Source organism: Aspergillus steynii, assembly GCF_002849105.1.
Source record: "Aspergillus steynii IBT 23096 chromosome Unknown P170scaffold_5, whole genome shotgun sequence".
Taxonomy (NCBI): Eukaryota; Fungi; Ascomycota; class Eurotiomycetes; order Eurotiales; family Aspergillaceae; genus Aspergillus; species Aspergillus steynii.
The window spans coordinates 1,364,192-1,386,720 of record NW_020194402.1 but is presented as its reverse complement, the minus strand read 5'-3'; the positions used below and the strand labels follow the sequence as shown (position 1 = coordinate 1,386,720).

General features: G+C 53.3%; 7 protein-coding genes across 7 annotated transcripts; 4 read left to right on the top strand and 3 right to left on the bottom strand.

Moving 5' to 3' along the window:
* The first annotated feature begins 283 nt into the window (after positions 1 to 283).
* On the top strand, positions 284 to 1,667 carry P170DRAFT_200244 (uncharacterized protein). Its single transcript, XM_024842757.1, has 3 exons — positions 284 to 380; positions 587 to 789; positions 844 to 1,667. The coding sequence occupies exons 2-3, from the start codon at positions 617 to 619 to the stop codon at positions 1,343 to 1,345; spliced, it is 675 nt and encodes a 224-aa protein (XP_024703208.1). The 5' UTR covers positions 284 to 380; positions 587 to 616; the 3' UTR covers positions 1,346 to 1,667.
* Positions 1,453 to 4,954, bottom strand: P170DRAFT_447751 (endopeptidase La; the record flags this gene model as incomplete). The annotated part of the gene is made up of 3 exons (XM_024850912.1): positions 1,453 to 1,620; positions 1,682 to 1,899; positions 1,984 to 4,954. The coding sequence occupies 3 exons, from the start codon at positions 4,952 to 4,954 to the stop codon at positions 1,453 to 1,455; spliced, it is 3,357 nt and encodes a 1,118-aa protein (XP_024703207.1).
* A 282-nt stretch (positions 4,955 to 5,236) lies between these two features.
* P170DRAFT_437619 (putative mitochondrial DnaJ chaperone (Mdj1)) lies at positions 5,237 to 7,346 on the top strand. The gene is made up of 3 exons (XM_024849410.1): positions 5,237 to 5,554; positions 5,676 to 6,925; positions 6,999 to 7,346. The coding sequence occupies exons 1-3, from the start codon at positions 5,360 to 5,362 to the stop codon at positions 7,168 to 7,170; spliced, it is 1,617 nt and encodes a 538-aa protein (XP_024703206.1). The 5' UTR covers positions 5,237 to 5,359; the 3' UTR covers positions 7,171 to 7,346.
* A 133-nt stretch (positions 7,347 to 7,479) lies between these two features.
* On the top strand, positions 7,480 to 11,349 carry bro1 (putative signal transduction protein BroA). Its single transcript, XM_024845750.1, has 3 exons — positions 7,480 to 8,127; positions 8,213 to 9,806; positions 9,870 to 11,349. Exons 1-3 carry the CDS (start codon positions 7,850 to 7,852, stop codon positions 11,007 to 11,009), a joined length of 3,012 nt encoding a protein of 1,003 aa, XP_024703205.1. The 5' UTR covers positions 7,480 to 7,849; the 3' UTR covers positions 11,010 to 11,349.
* Positions 11,350 to 12,302: 953 nt separating this feature from the next.
* Positions 12,303 to 13,087, bottom strand: P170DRAFT_447748 (histone deacetylase complex subunit SAP30 Sin3-binding domain-containing protein; the record flags this gene model as incomplete). The annotated part of the gene is made up of 2 exons (XM_024850911.1): positions 12,303 to 12,761; positions 12,878 to 13,087. 2 exons carry the CDS (start codon positions 13,085 to 13,087, stop codon positions 12,303 to 12,305), a joined length of 669 nt encoding a protein of 222 aa, XP_024703204.1.
* Positions 13,088 to 14,653: 1,566 nt separating this feature from the next.
* On the top strand, positions 14,654 to 15,725 carry P170DRAFT_199894 (uncharacterized protein). The gene has a single exon (XM_024842756.1). The coding sequence runs from the start codon at positions 15,006 to 15,008 to the stop codon at positions 15,636 to 15,638; it is 633 nt and encodes a 210-aa protein (XP_024703203.1). The 5' UTR covers positions 14,654 to 15,005; the 3' UTR covers positions 15,639 to 15,725.
* Positions 15,726 to 18,259: 2,534 nt separating this feature from the next.
* On the bottom strand, positions 18,260 to 19,557 carry P170DRAFT_199826 (uncharacterized protein). The gene is made up of 2 exons (XM_024842755.1): positions 19,201 to 19,557; positions 18,260 to 18,801 (listed from the first exon to the last, which is right to left on the bottom strand). Exons 1-2 carry the CDS (start codon positions 19,296 to 19,298, stop codon positions 18,450 to 18,452), a joined length of 450 nt encoding a protein of 149 aa, XP_024703202.1. The 5' UTR covers positions 19,299 to 19,557; the 3' UTR covers positions 18,260 to 18,449.
* Positions 19,558 to 22,529: the final 2,972 nt, after the last annotated feature.

The following is a 22,529-nucleotide window of genomic DNA, read 5'->3' as shown; positions in this document are numbered from 1 at the left end:
CCCTTTTTTTTCTTTCAAAAACCCTTAGAGCCTTACGCAGTACTCCTTCTCGTCCATGTCCCCGATCCCACAGCGTTGATCCCTGGATACACCGTGGAGAGGAGGGGAACAGCCACCGGATAAACTCCCGACTCCACGTTCTTGATCCGTCGTAGACCAGTGGCATCAATCGCCCCGACACGGACACGGCGGAGCGTTACGGGATTCTCCTAGCCTGTCTCTGTAAGGAAGACTCCCGTTAGAGCTTCGTGCAGATGCAATGCCATCATCAGTCCCTGATCCCATTGTATCGAGGCCGAGGTCCAGGGTCATCGCGATGAGGTGGACTGGACTGGACCCTCCTCCACACCCCATGGGAGGCTATTCTTCAAGAGAACAATGCACGTACCCCTCTCCGCTACCCTCTTTCTTTATTCTTCTCTCTCCTTATCCATGTATCCCGGACAGGACAGCCCTCTGGTCCTGTTCTCGAGCCCCTGCTTCTGTTCGTGTCACCCATGCAGTGCGACCTACAGTGCGCTTCATATCGGGTGAATAGGATTGGGAATCTACTCTCCATTCAGGGCAGTCTTTGACAAGTAGGTAGGTAGATAGGTATCTATCAGTTTCGACATACATGCGCATCCCATCCCTGCATACATCCAACATCCAACATACATACTCGGCCCTCGTCCCTCCGGATCTGGAATATGGTCGACGCCATCCTCTCCCTCTGATTCGACCAGCAGAGAGGGCCAATCCACTCCGATCCCTTCCCTCTGTCAGAAAGATAGACAACGGACGGTTGAGGTGATCGTCCAGATGAATCAATCATGTCTTATATACATACTGACATACATAAAGAGACGATGGAGGGGTTGTGGAGGGGGAGAAGGTTGTAGGTGTAAGTAGTAGGTGTTCCATTGTCCATCATCCCATCCCGTCAATCCATCAATCAAGGCCAGGCCAGGCCAACTCATGCAGTCCCCTTCGTTTTCTTATTCTCAATTTTCCCTTTTTTCGTTTCGTAGAGCGGAGTGGTGGTTGTCTTCTTCTTCTAGTCTTCGTGCTTCTATCGCCCCCTCTTTCCCAGACCGATGGCCCTCATTCTATCCTCCCTTCGCAGTCACATATCCTGGGTAACAAGGCACACGCATTAAATCCCAAGCTGGAAATGAAAAAAAGAACAAGAACCCAATGTTCCAAACCATTTGAGATGTACAAATTAATCCAGACAAAACATAGTAATATAATAAATAAAAAACAAGAAAAAAACTCCGACCATGCTTGCCGCAAAAGTAATGAGAAAGTGAGAGAAAGAAAAAAAAAAAAAAAAAAAAAAAAAAGGAAAACGCCCTGTACGTGACCAAAAAGAAAAATACAAAAGAAGACCATGGTACAGTGATAGGGTGGAAGTTATATACCAAATCAAATCAGGAGGGTTTATCGATATCGACGGAGGGCCAGCGCACTTCAGTCGAGATCGTCCTCGGAGGTTTCATTGGACTTCGCCTTGGGAGCCTTCGCCAGTTGCTTCTGCCAGACCTGGTTGGCCACGCCCTTGTCCAGGTCGGCGAAGAGGATGTCGAACACATCCGAGTACCAGCTTGCCGCATGGCCTTCAATGCCCTTCTTGATGTTCTGTGGTGGAGGAGTTAGTCACGAGAAAAAAACATGAAACAAGACGGTTCGCATCACTTACCTCAGGCAGCTCCAGCCAGTCGGACATGTTGTCCGCTGGGAAGATGATCTTCTTCGCACCAGCACGACGGGCAGCAACCGTCTTCTCCCGGAGACCTCCAATGCGCAACACCTTGCCGGTCACCGTCAGCTCTCCAGTCATGGCGATGGTCGGGTCGAGAGGGTAATCCATTGCCAAGGAAAGGAGAGATGTCGCCATCGTAATGCCAGCAGAGGGGCCTAATCTTGTCAGTTACAGAGCCAGGTGGGGGAACGTAGAAATCAAGGCAGGAAGAAATTGTAAAAGAAAAAAAAAAAACTTACCATCCTTGGGCACAGCACCCTCCGGGCAGTGCATGTGGATTCGCGCCTTCTCAAAGAACTTGTTCTCGGGGAATTGCTTCGCCATAATCGACTTCGCGAACGAATACGCAATCTGGGTGGATTCTTTCATCACATTTTGCAGGTTGCCCGTGATTTCGATACCCGGGCGCGACTCGGGCGTCAAAGCATTCTCCAGGATCGACTCCACGTACAACGCGGCACCTCCCATGCTGGTCCAAGCCAGACCCATCGTCACACCAGGCGGGAAGGTGTCGTACAGGCGGTCGGCGGTAAAGATCGGGGGCCCAACGTAGTCCGTCAGGCTGTCTTTGCCAATGCTGAGCTTGACGCTGTCCGGCACCTTGAGGGCCACTCGGGGCGTTTCGGTCGTCGACTTCTCCGGATCGGCAGGGGCGTTGACCGAGTCGGGGTACTCGGTCTCCTTCTGCGATTCCTCATGCACCGCCTTGCCTTCGTCGGTGAGGGCCTTGTCTTCCGCAAGCACGTCCTCGCCGAGGTCCTTGACGATGTTGAACGCCGCTTTGCGGTAAACCTTCTCGATCTGCTTCTTCAGGTTCCGGACACCACTCTCGCGGCAGTAGGACTTGATGAGCTCCTCGATGGCTTCCTCGGTCAGGTTCACATCGACTTCCTTCAGGCCGGTCAATTCCCGGGCAGCGGGACCAAGGTACCGCTGGGCGATAGCCATTTTCTCGTCCGCGACGTAGCCCGAAAGCTCAATGATCTCCATTCGATCCAAAAGGGGCCGCGGGATCGTATCGGTAACATTGGCCGTGCACACGAAAAGGACCTTGGACAAATCCACGGGGACGTCCATGTAGTGGTCCAAGAACGAAGAGTTTTGCTCGGGGTCGAGAAGTTCCAACAGCGCAGAGGAGGGGTCTCCCTGGTGGCCGCGTCCGATCTTGTCGATTTCGTCAATCAGGACCAAGGGGTTTTCGGTCTGGCATTTCTTCAGGGCCTGGATGATACGTCCGGGAAGAGCGCCAACGTAAGTCCGACGATGACCCTTGATTTCCGCAACATCTGTCAAACCACCGACGGAGAATCGGTAGTACTGTCTGTTCAGAGCCCGGGCGATCGACTTTCCGATACTAGTCTTTCCAACACCAGGCGGGCCGACAAGACAGATGATCTTGCCCTCCACGGTTCCACGAAGCTTGCCGACGGCGATGAACTCCAGGATGCGATCCTTGACGTCCTTCAGACCGTAGTGATCCTCATCCAAGACGGTGGTCGCATGTTGAATTCCAAAGTTCTCCACGCTCTTCTGGCCCCAGGGAATCTGCGTCAGCCAGTCGAGGTAGTTGCGGGTGACGTTGAACTCGGAGGCAGCCGGCTCCAGGTGTGCCAGTTTGTTAATCTCCTCGTCGAAGACCTTCTTGACAGCCTCCGGCATGGCCAACTTCTCGGCCTTCTCCTTGAATTTCTCGACCAACTTATCCTTACCATCGGACTCGATGCCCAGTTCCCTCTTGATGCCCTTCATCTGCTCCATCAACCAATACTCGCGCTGACGCTTCTGAATCTTGGCTTCCACGTCCTTCGAGATCTTGGATTGGAGCTGCGCGTTCATCAGCTCCTTCTTCAGGACCACCAACGCCTTGGGAAGTCGCTCTTCGATGTTCATGATCTCCAGGACTTCCTGCATCTCATGCAGCTCACCTGCAGAGACCGCGGCAGCGAAGTCGGCCAATTTGGCGGGCTCGTCGCTGAGGTTTCCGGGGAACTGGTCGGTGTAGAAGGCCGAGATCTGGTCCCGGAACAGAGGGTTCAGGCTGGCAATCTCCTTGCACACGTTGACAATCTCACTGGTGACAGCACGAATGATGGCGCTCTTCTTGTCGTAGGGCTCTTCGCCCATGTTCTCCACGTTCACCAAGCTGACCGGGTATTTACGGAGGAAGGACGTAGGCTCGTAGTGGTCTTTCGGGGCGAGTTCCGCTGTTCCCTCCTCGAAGCTGGCCACAACATCGCCCCGTTTTTCCGTCGTCTTCTCCTCGGAGGCGGGAGCTTTCGGGGTTTCGGTGGGAGGCAACAAGGAGGAAACCTTGATGCGGCGGTGAGGGTAGAGCACGGCCGTGACGCCGCTGGCTTCCCCGCGGAGAGGGTAGGCAGCCGTAATCTGAGCGAAAACACCGACATCGTAAACTTCATCAAGGTTGTGGATCACATCGCCGTCCGCGTTCTCATCCTTGAAGAGGAAGGCACCCACGTATGGCTGGCCCCGCTTCATCATGTCTTGGATGGCCGCGGCGACGTTCGGGTCTCGGATGGTAATGGCCTTGTAGAAGCCCGGGAACAGCGGACGCTTGGCAATTGGGATGGCCATCACCTGGGGATAGACCTCAGGAACCGACGGCTTCTGTAGAGCTTTCTCGCCGGAGCCCTTCTTGCCCTTCTTGCCTCCATCGTCGTTACCACCGTTGTTCGCGCCACTGGGTCTGGAATCGGACGGGTTGCCACTGGACGGGATCGGCGAAGGGGAATCATTCGAGTTTCCTTTTCCTTCTACCGAATTGTTCTCCTGCTTGGCATCTTCCTCCAGTCCTCGCTGCTCCTTGTCGTTGGCCTGCGCTTTCTCTTTCCTCCGCCCAAATGCCGATGTCGGAGCTCCGGATTCCGACGAGCCTTGCTTGCCTGACTGATCGACTGTCTTTCGTCGGGATTCAGGGGCCCGCTCCACCTCCTTGTCTTCGTCGCCGTCCTTTTGCTCTTTGTGGTCCGGGTCCTCCTTCTCGTCTCCAGGTGGGGGTTTCTCCCGCCGCCGGATGGCGCTGGAGGCAAAGGTGCGAGGGGAGGGAGGGAGGGATCGGAAGAGGTGCGACGAAGCTAGTATCGATCGAGCACCGGCATTCTGTCGAGAGGACGCCAGTAGAGGCCGGAGAATTAATGGACGCGATGCTTTGTGGAGCGCGGCTCTCCAGGGGAGGGTCTGGCCGCGGAGCATGCTCTTGTGTCGGAGGGAGATGGGGGAAATTCGAGAGGGATGGGAATGAGTAGGAGGATGAAATGAAAAGGGAGGAGTAATGAAGAAGTAATAAGGGTCTATAAGCAAGCACAATGCAGCACGAGGGAACCGGACAAAAGTAGGAAGAGGCCGAGACGACCGATGAAGTCGACTGATTGATTACCGAAGCAGCCTTTCATCATCGCCGCGGATCATTGTTTCTCCGGTCGGCAAACTTCGTCGTGCCGGAAGACTCGAAGCTTCTAAGCTTCTCTGGTCATGGCGGTGTCCGGGCAAATCATCTCCTCCGATTTCTGATTCCCAAGCATCTCGTTCCCCGACCATCGCTCTGGTGTTGTGTGCCTGACCGGCTTGGTTGCTCGTCTCTCTTTTGCTTCTTTCACCATGAGCGCTACTTCTGCCGCAATGCCCAAGGCTGCGGCTCTCCCCGCTCGTTTACTCCGGACTTCGCGACGATACTCCAAGCAGAGCCCGACGACGGCGCAGACTCGGGTCTACGCCTCGACACTGTCGTCGATTGACAAACGCCCGCAGGATGTCGTCGGGAATAAGAAACACCCCGTTTTCTCCTCGTCAAGAGTAGGTTTTCTCCTGTTTTAATTTAATTTATTTTTTTCTTTTTATATCCTATACACGACCTCCGAATACCACTTCCAACCCCCGGACATTAACCCCATGCTGATTCTAACCGCATTCATAGATTTTCCATACTACCGCTCCCCTCGCAGCGATTGCCGATCCCTACAGAACCCTCGGCGTAGACAAGGGCGCATCGGCATCCGATATCAAGAAAGCATACTATGGAATGGCCAAGAAATACCACCCGGATACCAACAAGGACCCTAACGCCAAGGAGAAATTTGCAGAGGCTCAGACCGCATACGAACTGCTTTCCGATGCCAAAAAGCGAGAGAACTATGACCGGTTTGGCTCCGCGGCTTTCGACCAGAACGGCGGCTTCGATCCTAGTGCAGCTGGCGGCAACCCGTTTTCTGGTGCAGGAGGTTTCGGTGGCTTCGGTGGCGGCTTCGGAGGTGGTTTCCCGGGCGGTTTCTCGGCGGATATCAACTTTGAGGATCTTTTCGGCGCTTTTACGGGAGGTGCTCGTCGTTCCGGTCGGGGCAGACGCAGCCCATTCCAGGAGGTTCTGGTGGGTGAGGATGTTGAGGTTCAGACCAGCATTTCCTTCATGGAAGCCGCCAAGGGTACATCCAAGGACATCGTCATCAATCCACTCACCGAGTGTGGTACTTGCAAAGGCGACGGGCTGAAGAAGGGCGCCAAGCGCACCCAGTGCCGTCAATGTAACGGCTCTGGAACCCGGGTGCACCTCCTGCAGGGAGGCTTCCAGGTGGCAGCCACTTGCGATGCCTGCGGCGGTGCAGGCATGAATGTCCCTCGAGGATCCGAGTGCAGTCCTTGCAGCGGCAACGGTGTGGTCAGAGACCGGAAGACCATCCAGGTGGACATCCCGGGTGGTGTCGAAGACGGCATGCGATTGCGGGTGGCCGGCGAGGGAGACGCGCCCCCCACGGGAGCGTCGGCCGCGCCTGGCTCTCGCACGCAACGAGGCGATCTCTTCGTCTCCATTCGGGTGTCCCCCGACCATCGCTTCACCCGCTCCGGCTCCGATATTCTTTACACCGCCTCCATTCCTCTGACCACCGCTCTCCTGGGTGGCGAGGCCACCGTGCCGACCTTGGATGGCGAGGTTAAGGTGAAGGTTGCCACCGGTACGGGCACCGGTGACCGCATCACGCTCTCCGGAATGGGAATGAAGAAACTCAGCGGCCGAGCCCGCAGCTTTACCCCCACCGGTGACCTGAGAGTCGAATTCAAGGTGGCCATGCCGAAATACCTGACCGGCAACCAGCGGACCATTCTGGAGGTCCTGGCGGACGAGATGGGTGACAAGACTGCCAAACGAATCATGAATGTTGGACAGGAGAGGTGAGTTTGGGTCCCCGTAATTGAACTGTCGATGCGCAACTGAGAAAGCTAACGATAACCTCCGCCCTTACAGCTCATCTGAAGCCACGTCCGAAGACTCGTCGAAGGACGAGGGCTTCATCAAGTCGGCATGGCACAGGCTCATGAAGCACAAGAAGGCCTCGGAATCCGAAAGCTCGACGGGGGAGTCGGACAAGAAGTCGGAAGGCTCCGACAAGAAAGACGACAAGTCGGGATCGAGCTGAAGGAGTTAGTCAGGAAGTGTGTAATTATTCGTGGGGATTTTTGGAGATATCATAGCGCCGGCGACATAAGGGGTTTTTCTCTGTACGATTTCTGCTTTGGGAGGGTGTCAATAGAGACTGGGATATCCTGGATGTACAGTAGCATGTACCATTAGAAATAGACTCTCTACTTCGCAGCTTTTGTATCATTTTGTCATTATGATCTGTCAATCGTCAATATCTGGTCGCAGTCAGACGGCGACTGTCAGGCGGTTGGCGCCAAAAGCCCATCGACCGCCCGGCAGCCGCGAGAACGAGAACAACTCGTCAGGAACACCTTCGCTTCTCCTTGACCTCCTCCTCCCTTCCCATCGTCACCTTCTCTCTCCTCGGTCGGGAATCGTTCAGCCCGGATTGCTGATTCTCAATCTCACGGCCCAACTAGTGTCTCCACTCTCGGTCGTCATCGCCCGGAACGCATCCGCCTATCGACGACGCCCAATCCTCAGGGAACTTCCTTACCCCACAGCGCTCCATCCCCGATCATCCCTCGTTTCCCCTCCGTTCTCACGCCCGCATTCACGCTCTCTGCTGGATACACCGACATCATAACCCGCCCACTCGGTATCCTGTCGATCCTCGTTCTTTCCGGCTTCTGTGGATGGGAGCTTCCCGCTCCTAGTAACCCCCGACCTGCAAGATGGTTCAGTCGCCTATGATCTCGTGTCCGCTGAAGCAGACCAACGAAATCGATTGGATCCGCCCCCTCAAGGATTACATTCGCCAGAGCTATGGCGAGGACCCCGAGCGCTATGCTCAGGAATGCGCGACTCTCAACCGCTTGCGCCAGGATATGAGAGGTGCGGGGAAGGACAGTGCGACGGGGCGCGACCTGCTCTATCGGTATTACGGACAGCTGGAGCTCTTGGATCTGAGGTTCCCGGTGGACGAGAACCACATCAAGATTTCGTTCACCTGGTGGGTTGCCCTTTTCCCGTGTTGTATACGGACTTCTTTGCGTTGGGGTAACGGTCGCTTATCGATGTGTTTTTTCTATGATTAGGTACGATGCCTTTACTCACAAGTCGACTTCGCAATACTCGCTTGCTTTTGAGAAAGCCTCGATCATTTTCAACATCTCGGCCGTGCTCTCGTGTCATGCCGCCAACCAGAATCGCGCGGAGGATACCGGCCTGAAGACCGCCTATCACTCCTTCCAGGCAGCCGCGGGAATGTTTACCTACATCAACGAGAACTTCCTCCATGCCCCGTCGACCGACCTGAACCGGGAAACCGTCAAGACCCTGATCAACATTTCGCTCGCTCAGGGACAGGAGGTGTTCCTCGAGAAACAAGTGGCGGATCAAAAGAAGGCCGGCTTCCTGGCTAAGCTGGCCGGTCAGGCGGCGTATCTATACTCCCAGGCCGTCGAAGGCATCCAGGAGCATGCCAAGGGTGTCTTTGAGAAGGTCTGGTTGATTGTCACCCAGGCGAAGGCGACGCACATGACCTCGGTCGCATCTTACTACCAGGCCATCGCCGACAGCGAGGCCAATTCTCACGGAGTGGCCATCGCGCGACTGCAGTTGGCAGAAAAGAACTCGACGGCGGCAGTAGGATGGGCCAAGTCGTTCCCCTCCTCCGTTCCTCCGACTTCCAACTTGAGCTCCGAGACCGGGCCAACCCTGATGGACATCATCAAGCACCAGCTGGCTAAGGTGCAGGCGACACTCAATACATTCGTCAAGGACAATGACTTCATCTACCACCAGCCGGTGCCGAATGAGGCGGGGTTGTCTGCCGTCGCCAAGCTGCCCGCGGCTAAAGCCATCCCGGTCAGTGAGCTCTACCAAGGTCAAGATATCCAGCGCATCATTGGGCCGGACATCTTCCAAAAGCTCGTCCCAATGTCTGTCACCGAGACGGCCAGTCTTTACGACGAGGAGAAGGCAAAATTGATCCGAGCGGAGACGGAGCGAGTCGAGACTGCTAATGGAGAAATGGCTGCCAGTCTGGACTACTTGAAGCTGCCCGGAAGCTTAAACATTCTGAAGGGTGGGATGGACCAGGAAATGTCCGTCGATGAGGAGTTCCGGCAGTGGTGCTCGGAACTTGCTGGCCATTCTTCCTTCACCAAAGCGTTCGACAATCTGCAGGACCGCAAGACGGATGTTCTCGCGCAGTTGGACCAGTGCTCGAAGCAGCTCGATCTGGAAGAAAGCGTATGCGAAAAGATGCGCTCGAAATACGGAGCGGACTGGAGTCAACAGCCCAGTGCCCGACTCAACACCACTCTCCGCGGCGACGTTCGTACCTACCGAGACACCGTCAATGAGGCCAGTGCGAGCGACGCTCAACTACTGTCCACCCTGCGGCAGTACGAGTCAGACTTTGACGAAATGCGGTCGGCTGGCGAAACCGACGAGGCCGATGTGCTCTTCCAGCGGGCGATGATCAAGGCCGGCTCCAAGTATGGCAAGAAGAACGGGCACAGCAGCCCGTACTCTGCGACTGCAGAGGGAAGCCTGTTGGATGACGTCTACGACGAGGGCAGTCTCTCCGTGACGGACCAAATTACGCGAGTGGAATCTATTCTTAAGAAATTGAACCTCGTCAAACGAGAGAGATCTCAAGTTTTGAAGGATCTGAAGGATAAAGTAAGTGCCGTTTAGGAGGGGGGGGGGGGAGAATTGTATTGCATGAAGCTAACCGCATGCCAGGTTCACAACGATGACATCTCCAATGTTTTGATCTTGAACAAAAAGTCCATCACTGGGCAGGAAACCCAGCTTTTCGAAGCCGAGTTGGAGAAGTTTCGCCCGCACCAAAACCGACTCCTTCAGGCCAACCACAAGCAGTCTTCACTTATGAAGGAACTCACCAAGATCTACGGCGATCTGCTGCAGGATAAGCGGGTTCGGTCCGAACAGTCGAAATACGAGACCATCACCCGCCAGCGGAACACCGTCATGGCGCGATACAAGAAAATCTACGATGCTTTCAACGGTCTGCGGTCCGGGGTTGTTCAAGCGCAGACCTTCTATACGGAGATGGCCGAGACCGTGGACAGTTTGAAAAAGAACGTCGAGACCTTCATCAACAACCGACGAGCAGAAGGCGCTCAGCTCCTGGGCCAGATTGAGCGTGACAAGGCGAGCGGTGCATCGGAACAGGAGGACCGCGAGCGTGAGAAGCTCCGACAGCTCATGGAGCGCCTATCCACCGAACCGAAGCCATCGTCCGCATCCTCCGGCTCATCAGCCGCTCCATCCAAGGTGCCTGGCAAGGTGCCCGGCAAGGTGAAATCCCCTCCGCCGCCCGTCCAAACTCCTGGATACCCAGGTCCGGGGATTTCGTCCCCGAAGATGTCGCCGCATTACCCGCCCACCGGAAAGCCTCTGTCCCATTCCCCAGCGCCTTACGGGCAATACATGTCTCCTTCCAGCGGCGTGTCCTACGTACCGGGACAGTCATTCCAGCAGGGAGCGGCCGCGCCTCTCTCCGAAGGCTACAACCCGATGGCATACCCTTTCCCTCCATCCGTTTCGCCTCCACCCAATCAACAGTTCTACTCGTCCACTCCCGTCCCATTCGGTAGCTTCAACGGCCCTACGCCCTCGACGACCCCGTCACAGTTCATGCCCCAGGGCTACGTTCCGCCTCCACCACCCCCACGTCCTCAACAGACCTCGTACCCGCCAGCATCGGGCCCATTTCCCTCAGGTCCGGGCGGATACGCCCAGACCCGACCCTACGGTTCGAGCCAGCATCACAAGGCCCAGTCACAGTCCTCGCAGTCCCAAGGCCAACCGGGAACTGGGTCCGGTGATCCCTGGGCCGGCCTGAACGCCTGGAAATGATTATAACTCATCATTATCATGAACAACTTCAAAAGCGGGCGGTCGTGAAAATGAAGTATGATAGACTTTATGTTATGGATTTGAGGGGAAGGTTCTTTGCATTTGGGCGTTGAATCGTTTTACGTTTCTTGGTTCTCAGTTCCAGTTCTTTGGTTTCTCCGATTAATCGTTGGCCTGTCTTTGTGTTGTCTGTTCTGTTTTTAGCTCCTTGCTATTCCTGATTTCTTTCTGGTCTTGCAGAGTATACATTCAGGCTCCCTTAACGTCGATTTCTATCTTTATTGTCTGGTTTCTTTCTATATATGTATGTATCATCTATACCAAGCGAAGTCTTTTCGATTTAGTAACCACCCTGTCCCATTCGATGCCCTAATCAGGAAGATTCACCATCTGCCTTGCGGCGGATTGATGCCGATCGAGAACAAGCACGTAGGACTGGTTATCTACAGCTACAGCGTTGGTATACAATTCCATGGATTCCATGATTGATGGTTAGGTAGTTATTGGGGTTGAAGAAGGCTAAGAAACGGGTCTCGCAGCGGAGTGAAAATAATTATGATTTCTCCACTGTTCTGCTCAATAGCGACTCCGAGCAGGCACCGAACGGCATAAAGAAATACCAAGATAGGTGAAAATAGGCTATATGTATGTACACAAGGACAAATGGTACAGGTACAGATGCAAAGATTCTAGTATAAAATTAGCAGGAGACGTACTCGTCGTAAGAAGCTGCACGTGGACTCAAGAACGCTCGGACTTCCAAGTATACAAAGTAGTTTAAAAGAAACATTAAGAATTGCCGGTCGAGAATTCAACGCTCAAGGCACAGGTGTATAAGGTAGCTAGGTAGGTCTTCGGTGGTGCGAGATTAATCCGCGGAGTTAAGGCAGACTGTAGATGGATATGACGTAACGTGTGGGTTATGACATGCGGCCTTCCGGGAGGAGAGAATACAATGGGTAAGATGGACAGAAGGTGCAAGGTAAATCAGACCAACACCAATGGGTATCATGACAAAGGGGAGAGAGCTTGAATGAGGGAAAGAAGCAGAGGGAGCGAAGTGACCGATCGCCACTGGCAAAAGTGGTCGTTGAGTCGCGAGTCGCGAGTCGGTAGCGCGCATCAAGTACCAAAAAAGAAGTCACTTATGCAAATGCTTAAAAAACTCCGTTAGAAACCGAAAATAGGCGATGGTGCACTTAGTCATCCGCCAGTAGATGTCTCTCGAGGATTGCAGAATTCCAGACGCAAAGAGAGATGGGGAATAAATGAGTGCAGGGGTCATGAAAATGATCAAGGCTGAAACCGCAGTCGAAAATGTCGGCCTCGTCCTTCCTCGCGGACTTTGTACAGGAACCGAGCGATGGCCTCTTGCTCCGCAAGCCCGGCGCTGTTGAAGTGTTTGCGAACGGTCACCGCGAGCTGGTTTTTGCTCACGCGATCCTGACTGCAGATCTGGTTCAGCGCGGTCTTTCGGTCGATGCGGTGGCTCGTCGAGGGTTTCGCGGAGGTGCCATTGAGGCCGCTGGTGCCGGGCTGCAGAGTCTTCTTGGTGGACCCATTCGTTTTGGGCCCTTTGTCGGAATCAGACGAATGGGCTCGCCGGGCAGCGATAGAGGTCGGCGATCGAAGGCCAATTCCTTTGGAGAGTAGGAGGCGGGAGTATTCGCTGTTATAGGCACTGGGGAAGGAGAGTTTGTGGGCGTGTCGGTAGGAATGAAGGATCTCGAGGGGCATCTCGGGCCAATGCATCTGGATGACGAAGGGCAGGATGTCAGCAACCACGTCGCTGTGGACTTGGATGAGAATGAAAGAGAGGGAGCAATGTCGTGACAGGGCAAGTGTTTAAATCTCGCATTGGCACATACCTTGGGCTGGTTGTCCTGTTTGTCACCATCAGCGGGGGCGCTGGTGACATTGGTGGTCTTGGTCTCGCGAGTGGAGGCGGTGCCCACTGCCAACAAGGTGTTGCCTTTCCGGCCTTTCGCCGTCGTCGTCTTCTGCTCTCGAGTCGTGCTGGAGCCTTCGGAGCGAGAGTCGTCCTGAATGGCAGTCGTGCGCTGCCGCGGGGGAGCCATGATGTGCTATAGCGAAACGAATGATGACAAAAAAGGGGGGGAAGTAAATTGATCGGGCCTGGGAGTGGCCCGAACAAGGAAAAGAATGTCAAACTGGAAAACCGAGCGCAATTGTCAACGAAGAGCAGGTATCATGGGGGCGTTTCATGGTGGACAATGAAAAAAACGCATGAAAATGAAGAACCGGGGGCGCCGTCATGAGGCGGCCAGACGCGGCAGAATTGTCGAGGCGCGACATCATCTGCCGCATTGGGTAATATTGCCGAGTGTCGAGGAACCGTGAACAGCTGATGCATCGCCTGATTCTGTACTCATGGAATGGATCTGAGGGATGTTCCAAGTGTTTATTATGAATTGGAGTGCTGTGTATATTTGGATTGACCCTGTCTGGATAACTGCAATCTACAGCGTACGGCGCAGTAGTAGCAAATTCGCATCCAGTGTCAAACTATATATCCGTATGCGAACAATGTCCGATGCCGACATGCTGCTCGTAGCAATTGCTGGCAATATGATTGGCCCAGTAAATGCGACCAGAGGCTTAAGAGTTGCCTGTCTCACTGACATAAGCAAGTTCATACTTTATAGTTATACTGCCCATATATAGGCTTCAAATGGAAATCATTGAACCGGATGTCCTGGCAAACAATGAAGCAGAAGCAGAACTCATTCCGCACGTAGAATACTCCTTACGTATGCTCTGATAGCTCACATAATCAGGGCTATTTTCTTTATATTTTCCATATGCCAACCAAATTCCAACATCAGCGCAGCCTCGTGTCCCGAGCCACATCACAAAGTATAGAGCTTCAGATTACACGACACGGGGCATGAAACACAGATCGTGAACCCAGATCCGTCCAATCCCATCCAGCCAGCCTACGAAACACATCCCAAACACATCAGCGCCCAGGCTGGCCGGTACTACTGCGTATGTATAGGACCTGCCCAGTCTCCTGCCTGAAGAGCCAGCCCAACGCTTATGTCAGCTGCCAAAGATGTCACCGTCGGTGGGCGAGACATGCGGATTAGGGCTAAATCGCACCAATTGTACCGAGCCCTCCGAGTCTCCGTATTCCGGAGTAAACGATCGGAAACAGCGTATGTTTGTGGGGAACAATAACAGGGCAGCCAAGAAAAAGCCACCTGACGTTGGACGGATATCGATTTGTCGAGGAGACCCTCTGGAAGCCGCCTCGCTTATGATACAGTAACAGGGCCAGGCAGGCAGGGTACAGGTGGCTTACGACGATTGTCTCAAAATCAATGCATGGATGGGGTATGTGGCTGATTGCCTCTTCTGACAGATACTACGGAGTAGTAGGGTTGAGGTAGAGGGCCTCTGCCTGTCTGGCGGTATACAGCCCAAGTCCAACACGCATAAGCCATACGGAGTCAGTCAGCCCCCCCGCCAAAGGCACAGGCCACAGACGAGGCTGCAGTAGACAGAGAGGGAGAAAAATTCTGTTTCAGCTGGGGCATTGGGCACACAATGCTCTTGGTCTGGACTTGATGCGAGAAAAAAATTTTCCCATTCTGTTCTGGTGACTCAGAATGGATACAATTTGCTCACCGCTATATTCATTGGGGGCAGATTTGGAGCAATCTGAAGGCCAAGGAAACCAAACGAAGGCGATTCAGAGGAGATCGAGAAGAAAACACACAAGCCGTGCAGCCCTGCAGGGAAACTCTAATCTCCAACGCCAGACAGGGCAGACCAGGATGGCCGGCTCAGCGTCCGGCCAGACTATGCAGACGGGTTGACGGAGACGGAGTCACTACTAGTACTAGCAGCCAAACGGGCAAAGCATTAATAACAGATAAAGGGGAAAAACCAGGGTTGGGTTCGCGGATGGCCTAATCGGTCCATAGGATGGACAAATAGTTACATGATTACCCTTCTGGGTAAGGCAGTCGAATGGCCCGTCCGAGCTCTCGTCCAGTCACGGCGGCCTCAGACCACCACGGGATTCGGGACACACTCGGCAAGCGTCCAGGGCAGGACCAGGGGAAAATGGAGAGGACTCGGGACGGAGATGCCGAGGGTCGAGGGAAGAAATTGCCTCAGCCCGCGGGTTACGGAGTAAGGCCACGGAGGACGGGGCTCCTGCGGTTTAGCGCGAGAAAAAACGAGCCAGAAACCAGTTCACAGCAAGCAGGCGTGATAGAGGAAAAATCTTCACCGAGGCACTCTTGGGGAGTAAAGCAGAAAATTTTCTCCGCAATCCGCCCTGATAAGTGGCAGCGCTGCCCCAGAAGGGGGAAGGAAGGCCCGGCATTCCCCCGAAATCATCCGACGACCGTCTCATTCCTGCAGGCGGTGGTGCTCCGGCTTTTGTTCGTCGAGTTCTGGACCGACTTTTCCGCCGTTTTGACACCCCCGGAATCCATGCGCCCAAATCCAATGCTTATTATCTACCGACCGGATTTATCATCACGGGGGAACACGACACTTTCGACCACATCATCCGTGGTACTTTCTTTCTTTTCCTTTTTCTTCTCGATTTTATTTTTTTCTCTCTATTTTCCCCAATCCCCTGACCCAATGTAAACTCCAAATCATATTGCCTTCCCAACTGATCTGGTAATCACCTCCGCGACGCGGGAGATTGTCATCTAGAAACACGGCAGTGCGCGCCACTAAGGCAGGCCCATGTCTCGACTCCTGGATTAGCTGCAAATCATTACCATGACGCAATCCGGCCATCTTCCGCAACTGTATGATTACGGGTCCCTTTTTTTTTTTTTTTTTTTTTTTTCTCTCTCTCTCTCGTTGCGCCGCCGCCGCCCCCCTCTGCCCTCCAAGGCTCCAACCCTCCAACCCCATCCTGTCTGTCCTGTCCACTTGGCACTTTTTTTTTTCTCTCTCCCCCGGCCCCGCCTTTTTATTTGGTGGCGGTCAGGGGGGCGAGATTCAGCGATGATGGCATAATTCATAGTCATAGTAATCGTCCGTAGTTACTCCGGAGTGTACCAAAAATAATTTCAATGCGACCAAATCAGGGAATAAAATTATGCCTCGGTATTTTTTATTCTATTTGTTTTTGAGGATATTCGTCGCATGGAGCCAGACCTGAAAAACAAAAGCAAGATGGACAGGACCGGAGTCCGTACTCCTACTCTACTCCATCGAATCTAAAAAAAAAATAAACAGTCTGGTTGCCCGTCGATCTTAACTTTGTCGGGGGAGGCCGGTCGTGATCGGGGCATGTGAAGGGGTTGTAGGAGGTACGGCCGTACGCAGGAGGTCCTGGATTTTCACGATCACGAGCGACATCCATCCGACTCGGTACGCCGGATAGCAGGATAGGTAGGTAGCTTTATTCAGTAATCAGTAGTCAGGACCAGGCACGAGGCACCCGTATCTATCCACTTATTTATCCGTAGGAATACCTAGTGCACTATTCGTACTCGTTCATCCCTACTCCGGTCCCAGCCGTACAGTTAGCGCCCGTCCAAGCTCACTGGGAGTGACAAAAAAAACCAGGGGGGAAATTGAAATGAGGAGAAAACCAAGGAAAAAGGAGGGGTAAAATGAAAAGGGGAGCTGGAGAGAGAGAGAGAGCTGAGAAATTAATTTACGACCCTACTAGCTAGCTACCTAGCTAACAGCATGCTACCTTGCGACCTTGCGACCTACCACCGTGACCTTACCACTGTAGGCACAGTCCGAAGAGATCACGGTGAAGCCTGTGGTAGGTGCGATATCGACTATCCATATATAGGATGAGGAGTACGTACGAAATATACTCCGTAGTACTAACGAGGTTGTTAGCTCAGGGGGTAACATAATAATAAAATAATAATAATAATAAAACCCCATCTCCAGGATCCATTCATCGTCCTATCTCCATATTCTATTCCCCCAAGCTCACCCCTCAGGTCAACACTAGTACCTCACTAGATTTCATGGTGCATACATAACCCACGTCCACTATCTAAGCTTGCGAAGTTGCTAATGTACGTAAAGGAACGGTGTGCGGCCGATTGACGATTGAGCGTACAGATCTGTACATTAACTGAGGAGAAGGGGCCTGCCCGAGGCAACCGACCCAAGGTTCTTAAACTTTAAACCTCGATGATAGTCGCGATAATCATGGCTATCAGAGATAGAGCATCATCGGGCTAGTAGGGAGCGAGGGGGGTGGTTATTTTCGCCGAACCTTCCTTTCCGTTTTCCTAGGGAAAGGGAAAAATAAAAATAAAAATAAAAATAACAGGCGACGTGTCATCCATCGGCCAGCACAGGAGCAGCGACCGTGGCGCCAAGCCCCGCTCTCTGCTCTCATTCTTTTTTTTTTCTCCAGTCCCCCAGATGGGAAATCGAATTTTATCTCTGGTCGGAAATGCGGATGAGCTCCGCTCTCCCTGAGTTTGTAACAGACTCGACCGGGCCGGTGGGATCTTTGTCATCATTCGACGCCGGTGTTGTTATCTCATCAGGACGGAGTATACCTTCTGAGCCGAGTAACGAATCTAGACCAGCTATAACTCCAGTGGTATAACCAGGTCGAATGTGATAAATGACATGATATATGGCATGAGGTTCAAGTAACCCGAGAGAGGAACCTCGGGGCGACTACTCCGGATCGGTCGCACAGGGCCGTGGTTTCATGTTAGAGTCACCTCAGGCCATAAAATCCGGATTTTACCTGCGAGGGTATCATTCAGCGCTGGCTGTAACAGCTACCTGCTCCGTATAGGGTAAGATTTTTGCCCGGCAGAGGACCTTTGGGGTGACCATGCTGCTTACCTCATGTCATACTTTTCACGGAGTACATCCTTTCCCCCCTGGATTTACTCCGTATTTGTCCACCCCTCCTTTTTCTCCCCAGATAAAGGGCTATCTTCGACTCCGTATCTCCAGGCTGAACGCCTCGAATAGAGAAAAAGTCCGTCGCTGATAGGGAGCCAGTCTGACCGAATTCCACCAATCGCACGCCGCAGCCTCGGCCGGACTGGGCGCTCCCAGCAATTATCATCTGCTAATTAGAGCGGCCGGATTCCGGAAGCGCGGCCCCGCATAACCTGGGGGCGGCGGCTGTGAAGCCTGTGAATCAGTGATATCAGCGTGGTACGGTTCCTGCCGTCTCATTGGCCCAGACGCTCTGTTCCAGAAGTTTGTGGATCCCCAGATCGCTGGCCTTGGCGCCTTGTGGGGGGGTCTTGCCAGTGCGTGGGCGTAAGAGCGCCCGAGCCGTGGTCCTTACGGCGCAACAGCGACTGCGAATGTGATACCGCCCACGCCGTATCGTAACCGACCCCCGTACCCAGACCGATGTAATTAATCGACCGGAGGGCTTGAGCGACTAACTACTCGGTGGGATGAACCCTGCCCAGTGGATAAGCATTCCTTGTGCATTTAATTTAAAAACAGCTTTCTCGGTCCCCTGTCCTGGCAGCTCGTGCTTGAGAGCTCTCGGACCAGGGGGTCTCCGGCTGGATATGAATTATGGAGATTGGTAATTTTGCCTCCTCGGAGTCCTGAGAAAAGACTTTCCCCAGATTCCGTCCCCGCATAGACCTGCCAAGCATCACGAATGTGACCACTGTTGTCGCGGCGCTTATAGACGGGGAGGGAAGATAAGGGATCGAATTGGACGCTCGTATATCGGCCAATTTGGACCATCTCCCAAGAATCGCCTGCACCCAGTTGCTCCCAGCTGAGGCGGAGGCGCAGGCGAGGGCGCGATTCCTCCGCAGCGAAGATCGGACTGATTTTGTGTTAGGTCAGCAAGGCAACGCAATTGGCGACGGATTTGGCGTTCGAGGGGGGCCTCGAGACGGAAACAGGCTCTCAGTGGCCGCGTCGCATTGTCAACATTCCTCCCCCAAGCACGTCATGACACCGTACACCTGAGCGACACTTGTCCCCAAGAAAATAGTCGCAACGCATTGTTGCTTCAGCCCAGCTGTGTGTAGTACAGGCCCATCTTTAGTAACAGTCTGAACCGTCGCGGACCGGGCGGTTCTTCTATGACTGGCTTCTGGAGATCTGTGCAACCGCATTTTTGGATCACCGACACGGTTGCAGCGCGAGAGAACGGGGGAAGGAATGAATATAAAGAACTGGAACGAAGTCAAGGGTAGCTTCAGCCGGAGGGGAAAATTACCGATACCAGATTATAACGTGTTTACAACCCTGTCGCAAGGTTGCCAAGTCAATGTATTTCCATGCTTTGAGCACCTCGATTTCCTCGCTCATGCTCATGCGCTTAGATCACACCTCTGCACCGGTCGGTTTCAAGGGTTGCAACCCGGTTCTGCAGTTAGAAGGTATCGACTGGGTAGGGTTACTTGGATGCTGGAAAAACCGAAACACGGCGTGAACTTTTCTTCTCTTTTCCTACCAATCAGTTGAGATTGATCCAAGTCCACCACCCTCAGCAGAAAAGCCATAAAAAAAGAAACGGGCAGGAGCGCACGCGTACGGTGAGGGTTGTCTGACACCCTCCGCCTGGCGCAGGGCGTATAACGTAGCAGAATGGAGCATTACCCCACACTGGAGAATCAGACAACACCACACCGAGTGGTTAGTCAATCATGATCGCTCTTCCCCTCTTCGATGCATGCCCTAGATGCTTGTCGATTGGTCTCGACGTGATCAACCTCAGCGTACAGATAGCCCTATCTTTCTCAGATGCGAGACCGGGCGATTGTATGATCAGAACGGGTTCAACCGCTGTGGATTGAAGCACCGGCGATGTCGGACCGGGTGCTATGATGAGGGCTACATTTCTTGGGGTAGTTGATGTGACGACAAAAAGAAAATAAAAAAAAGAAAACAAAAAAAAAGGAAGGAGGGAAAAAAAAAGAAAAGAAAGCCACTAAAATGATGTGCACGAGTGCTCCGTATCGAAATGGGAAATGATTCTGCCCTAGGGGTACGACGACCGCAGAATTTTTCATGAACTGATTCCGGCTCTTGACTCGAGCGATAGAATATCTCGTTAGTAAGAGCTGGGGATCTCATTATCTCAAAGTGGGGTTATTTCGGCAGGAAGAAGTTAGAAGAGCACATCCTTGACCTTGGGGATCAACCAGATACGGATAAACGGCTTCCAGGGGACTTGGCGCCAGGGTGATCCTCAACCGAAAAAGTAACCAGAAAACCGAAAAGTTTGCTGCTTGACCTTCAACCCTCACTCTTCAGCTTTCCTGCTGATGGGATGATCCCCGACAGAATGGGAATAGCACACTTGCCTGCAACCGGAGACCGACCGGGTAGGATGCGAATTTGGACTCTCTGGCTAACTTGCTAAATCGGAGTGTAGATCATTGGGATCATCGCGGGGAAGATCTTCAGCCAACAACCCCAAATCTACCGCCCCTTCTGACAGTCGCCAGTTTCGAGGGGGCTGGTTGGAAAGAAGGGGGGAGAAGAAGAAGGAAACTAGAAGTCACCAGGAAGACAGACAGCAGATGTCACCTGCTGGCTCCATTTGACTTTCTTTCCCCCTCCGTTAGGTAAAGAAAAGAGTAACTACTAAGGCAGGTAACGTAAACATTAATTGTAAATGGCACATTGGCAACCATTAATGCCGCAAAAGAAAATCCCTCTCTTCACGTAATGGAAGTCGATGAGAGAATTCTTTCCAAGGCATTTGATAATGGCTACTCCCGGACGATTGCTATGACTATTAGGATTGTGTGATGTCTAATGCCAATGGGGTGAGCCGATCCTTCTCGGGCTGGATTCTTCCGTCCCATTCGGGCCCGTGACAGGCCCTGCCCTGACGACATCCACCGGACAGAATTAGGAAATTAGGAGCTGAGAATACCACCAGAAATGGATAATGCATAAAACAAAAATAATAAAAAATTGTGACAAGTGCCCCTCCCCCTGAGCGCCTAATAAAGACCTGCCACGGAGTCGCTGGCAGGGGAATGTTTTAGGCTGAAACCCAGGGCAGGCTGTACATTACCTACCTGACTACGGCGTAGGCGTACGGCTTACGTACTGGCGGTGGTACCTGCGTGCCAACTCCAGACTGGTGTTCCCCATTTTTCCCACTAACTCCAGTCTTGGGGGTTCAACTCGCGACGAGGAAGTCCTGGCGATATCTCGGCAATCGCTCCGGCACCAGCTGTCCGCCTTTCCATACGGTGTACAGTACCAGTCCGCGGAATGATGACTCTGCATGACACCTACCTAGTCTCCAGGTATGTCTATCATAGATTCATCCGACAATTCCCCAGAGTGTGCCACCCTCAGCCATCATTACCCCTCTGGGTAAGATGGAATGATCCAAAGCGGCGTGCGCATGTATCTCGGTGGTCCGCCCAGAGGCCTCGCTGCTGCGTATGTACGGTACTTTTGCACCTCTTATCTGGCCGATCTCATTAGCTGCCCTCCCCGGTTCCCACCCCTCCTCCAATTTTCTTGGTACTTCCTACGCCATCGTTCAAGGAGGGTGTCGCGCGAACTACTAACCGCCCAAAGGCCAAGGTCACAATGCGACATCTGCTGATCACAGCACCCAGGCGGTCGAATTTATCCTATCAGGGCAGGGCGAGCCGCCACGATATCACGTACTCGGTCCGCCAAGTGGGGACGCCTCGCTCCATCCCCTTGGGGTTTCTCTGAGATAACGTCAACCAAGCCTGCGGTGGACTGGGGACACCCACTTTGGGGTCGATACGGCCGTTTTCATCTCCTGCCCCCCCCCGGCCCTCGCAAATGAGCCATGCACATTGGCAAAAGGCACGGCCAAATTAGAATCGGATTCGTACCGCTCGGTGCTATCAGCAGCCCCTCCGTCCGATGATTTCATCTGCTTATACGGGGCTGCCCACCAATTGTTACGCTCCCCCGGTCCCCTCGGGGTTATCTGTGATCTACCACTAAAAAGTCAGTCAAGACGGCACTGTGCATATGTTTCCCATTTCCCTGGATCTGTGAGACGCGGTCTAGTCTCGGTCCCTTCTGTCCTACAATACCATTCAGTTTCGATTATATTTAGGAATACGTGATCCCATCCCCAAACTTACGGCGGATGGCCTCGAATGTCCAACCCTTGCATATTGGAAGTTTAACCCCCCATCGACCCCGACTGGATTCGCCATGATCGCGATTTCGGATACCTAATACCTAATACCTAATACCTAGGAGCAAAGCGACCACGCTGCGACATCACGTAACCGATTGCGGAACGTCATTCCTCGATGAGGATTCGTGGCGGTCCTCCAAACAAATCAATAATATGACATATTATGTTGGGGCTGGCTGGGCTTTGCCGAGCCCCGTATCTCCGTATCTTTCTTTATCCCCCCGGGTTCATCGAGAACTCGTTTAATTTACTCCGGACTTCCCCAAGGAAGAAAATAAAATCAAAAAGAAAAAACCAGTCCGTAAGGATGAAAATGGCATGATCGATCTCGACGGGGGATCCTTTACTATTTGGTTGCTGGGAATGCAGCACAATGGCTTATTTTCTGGGGG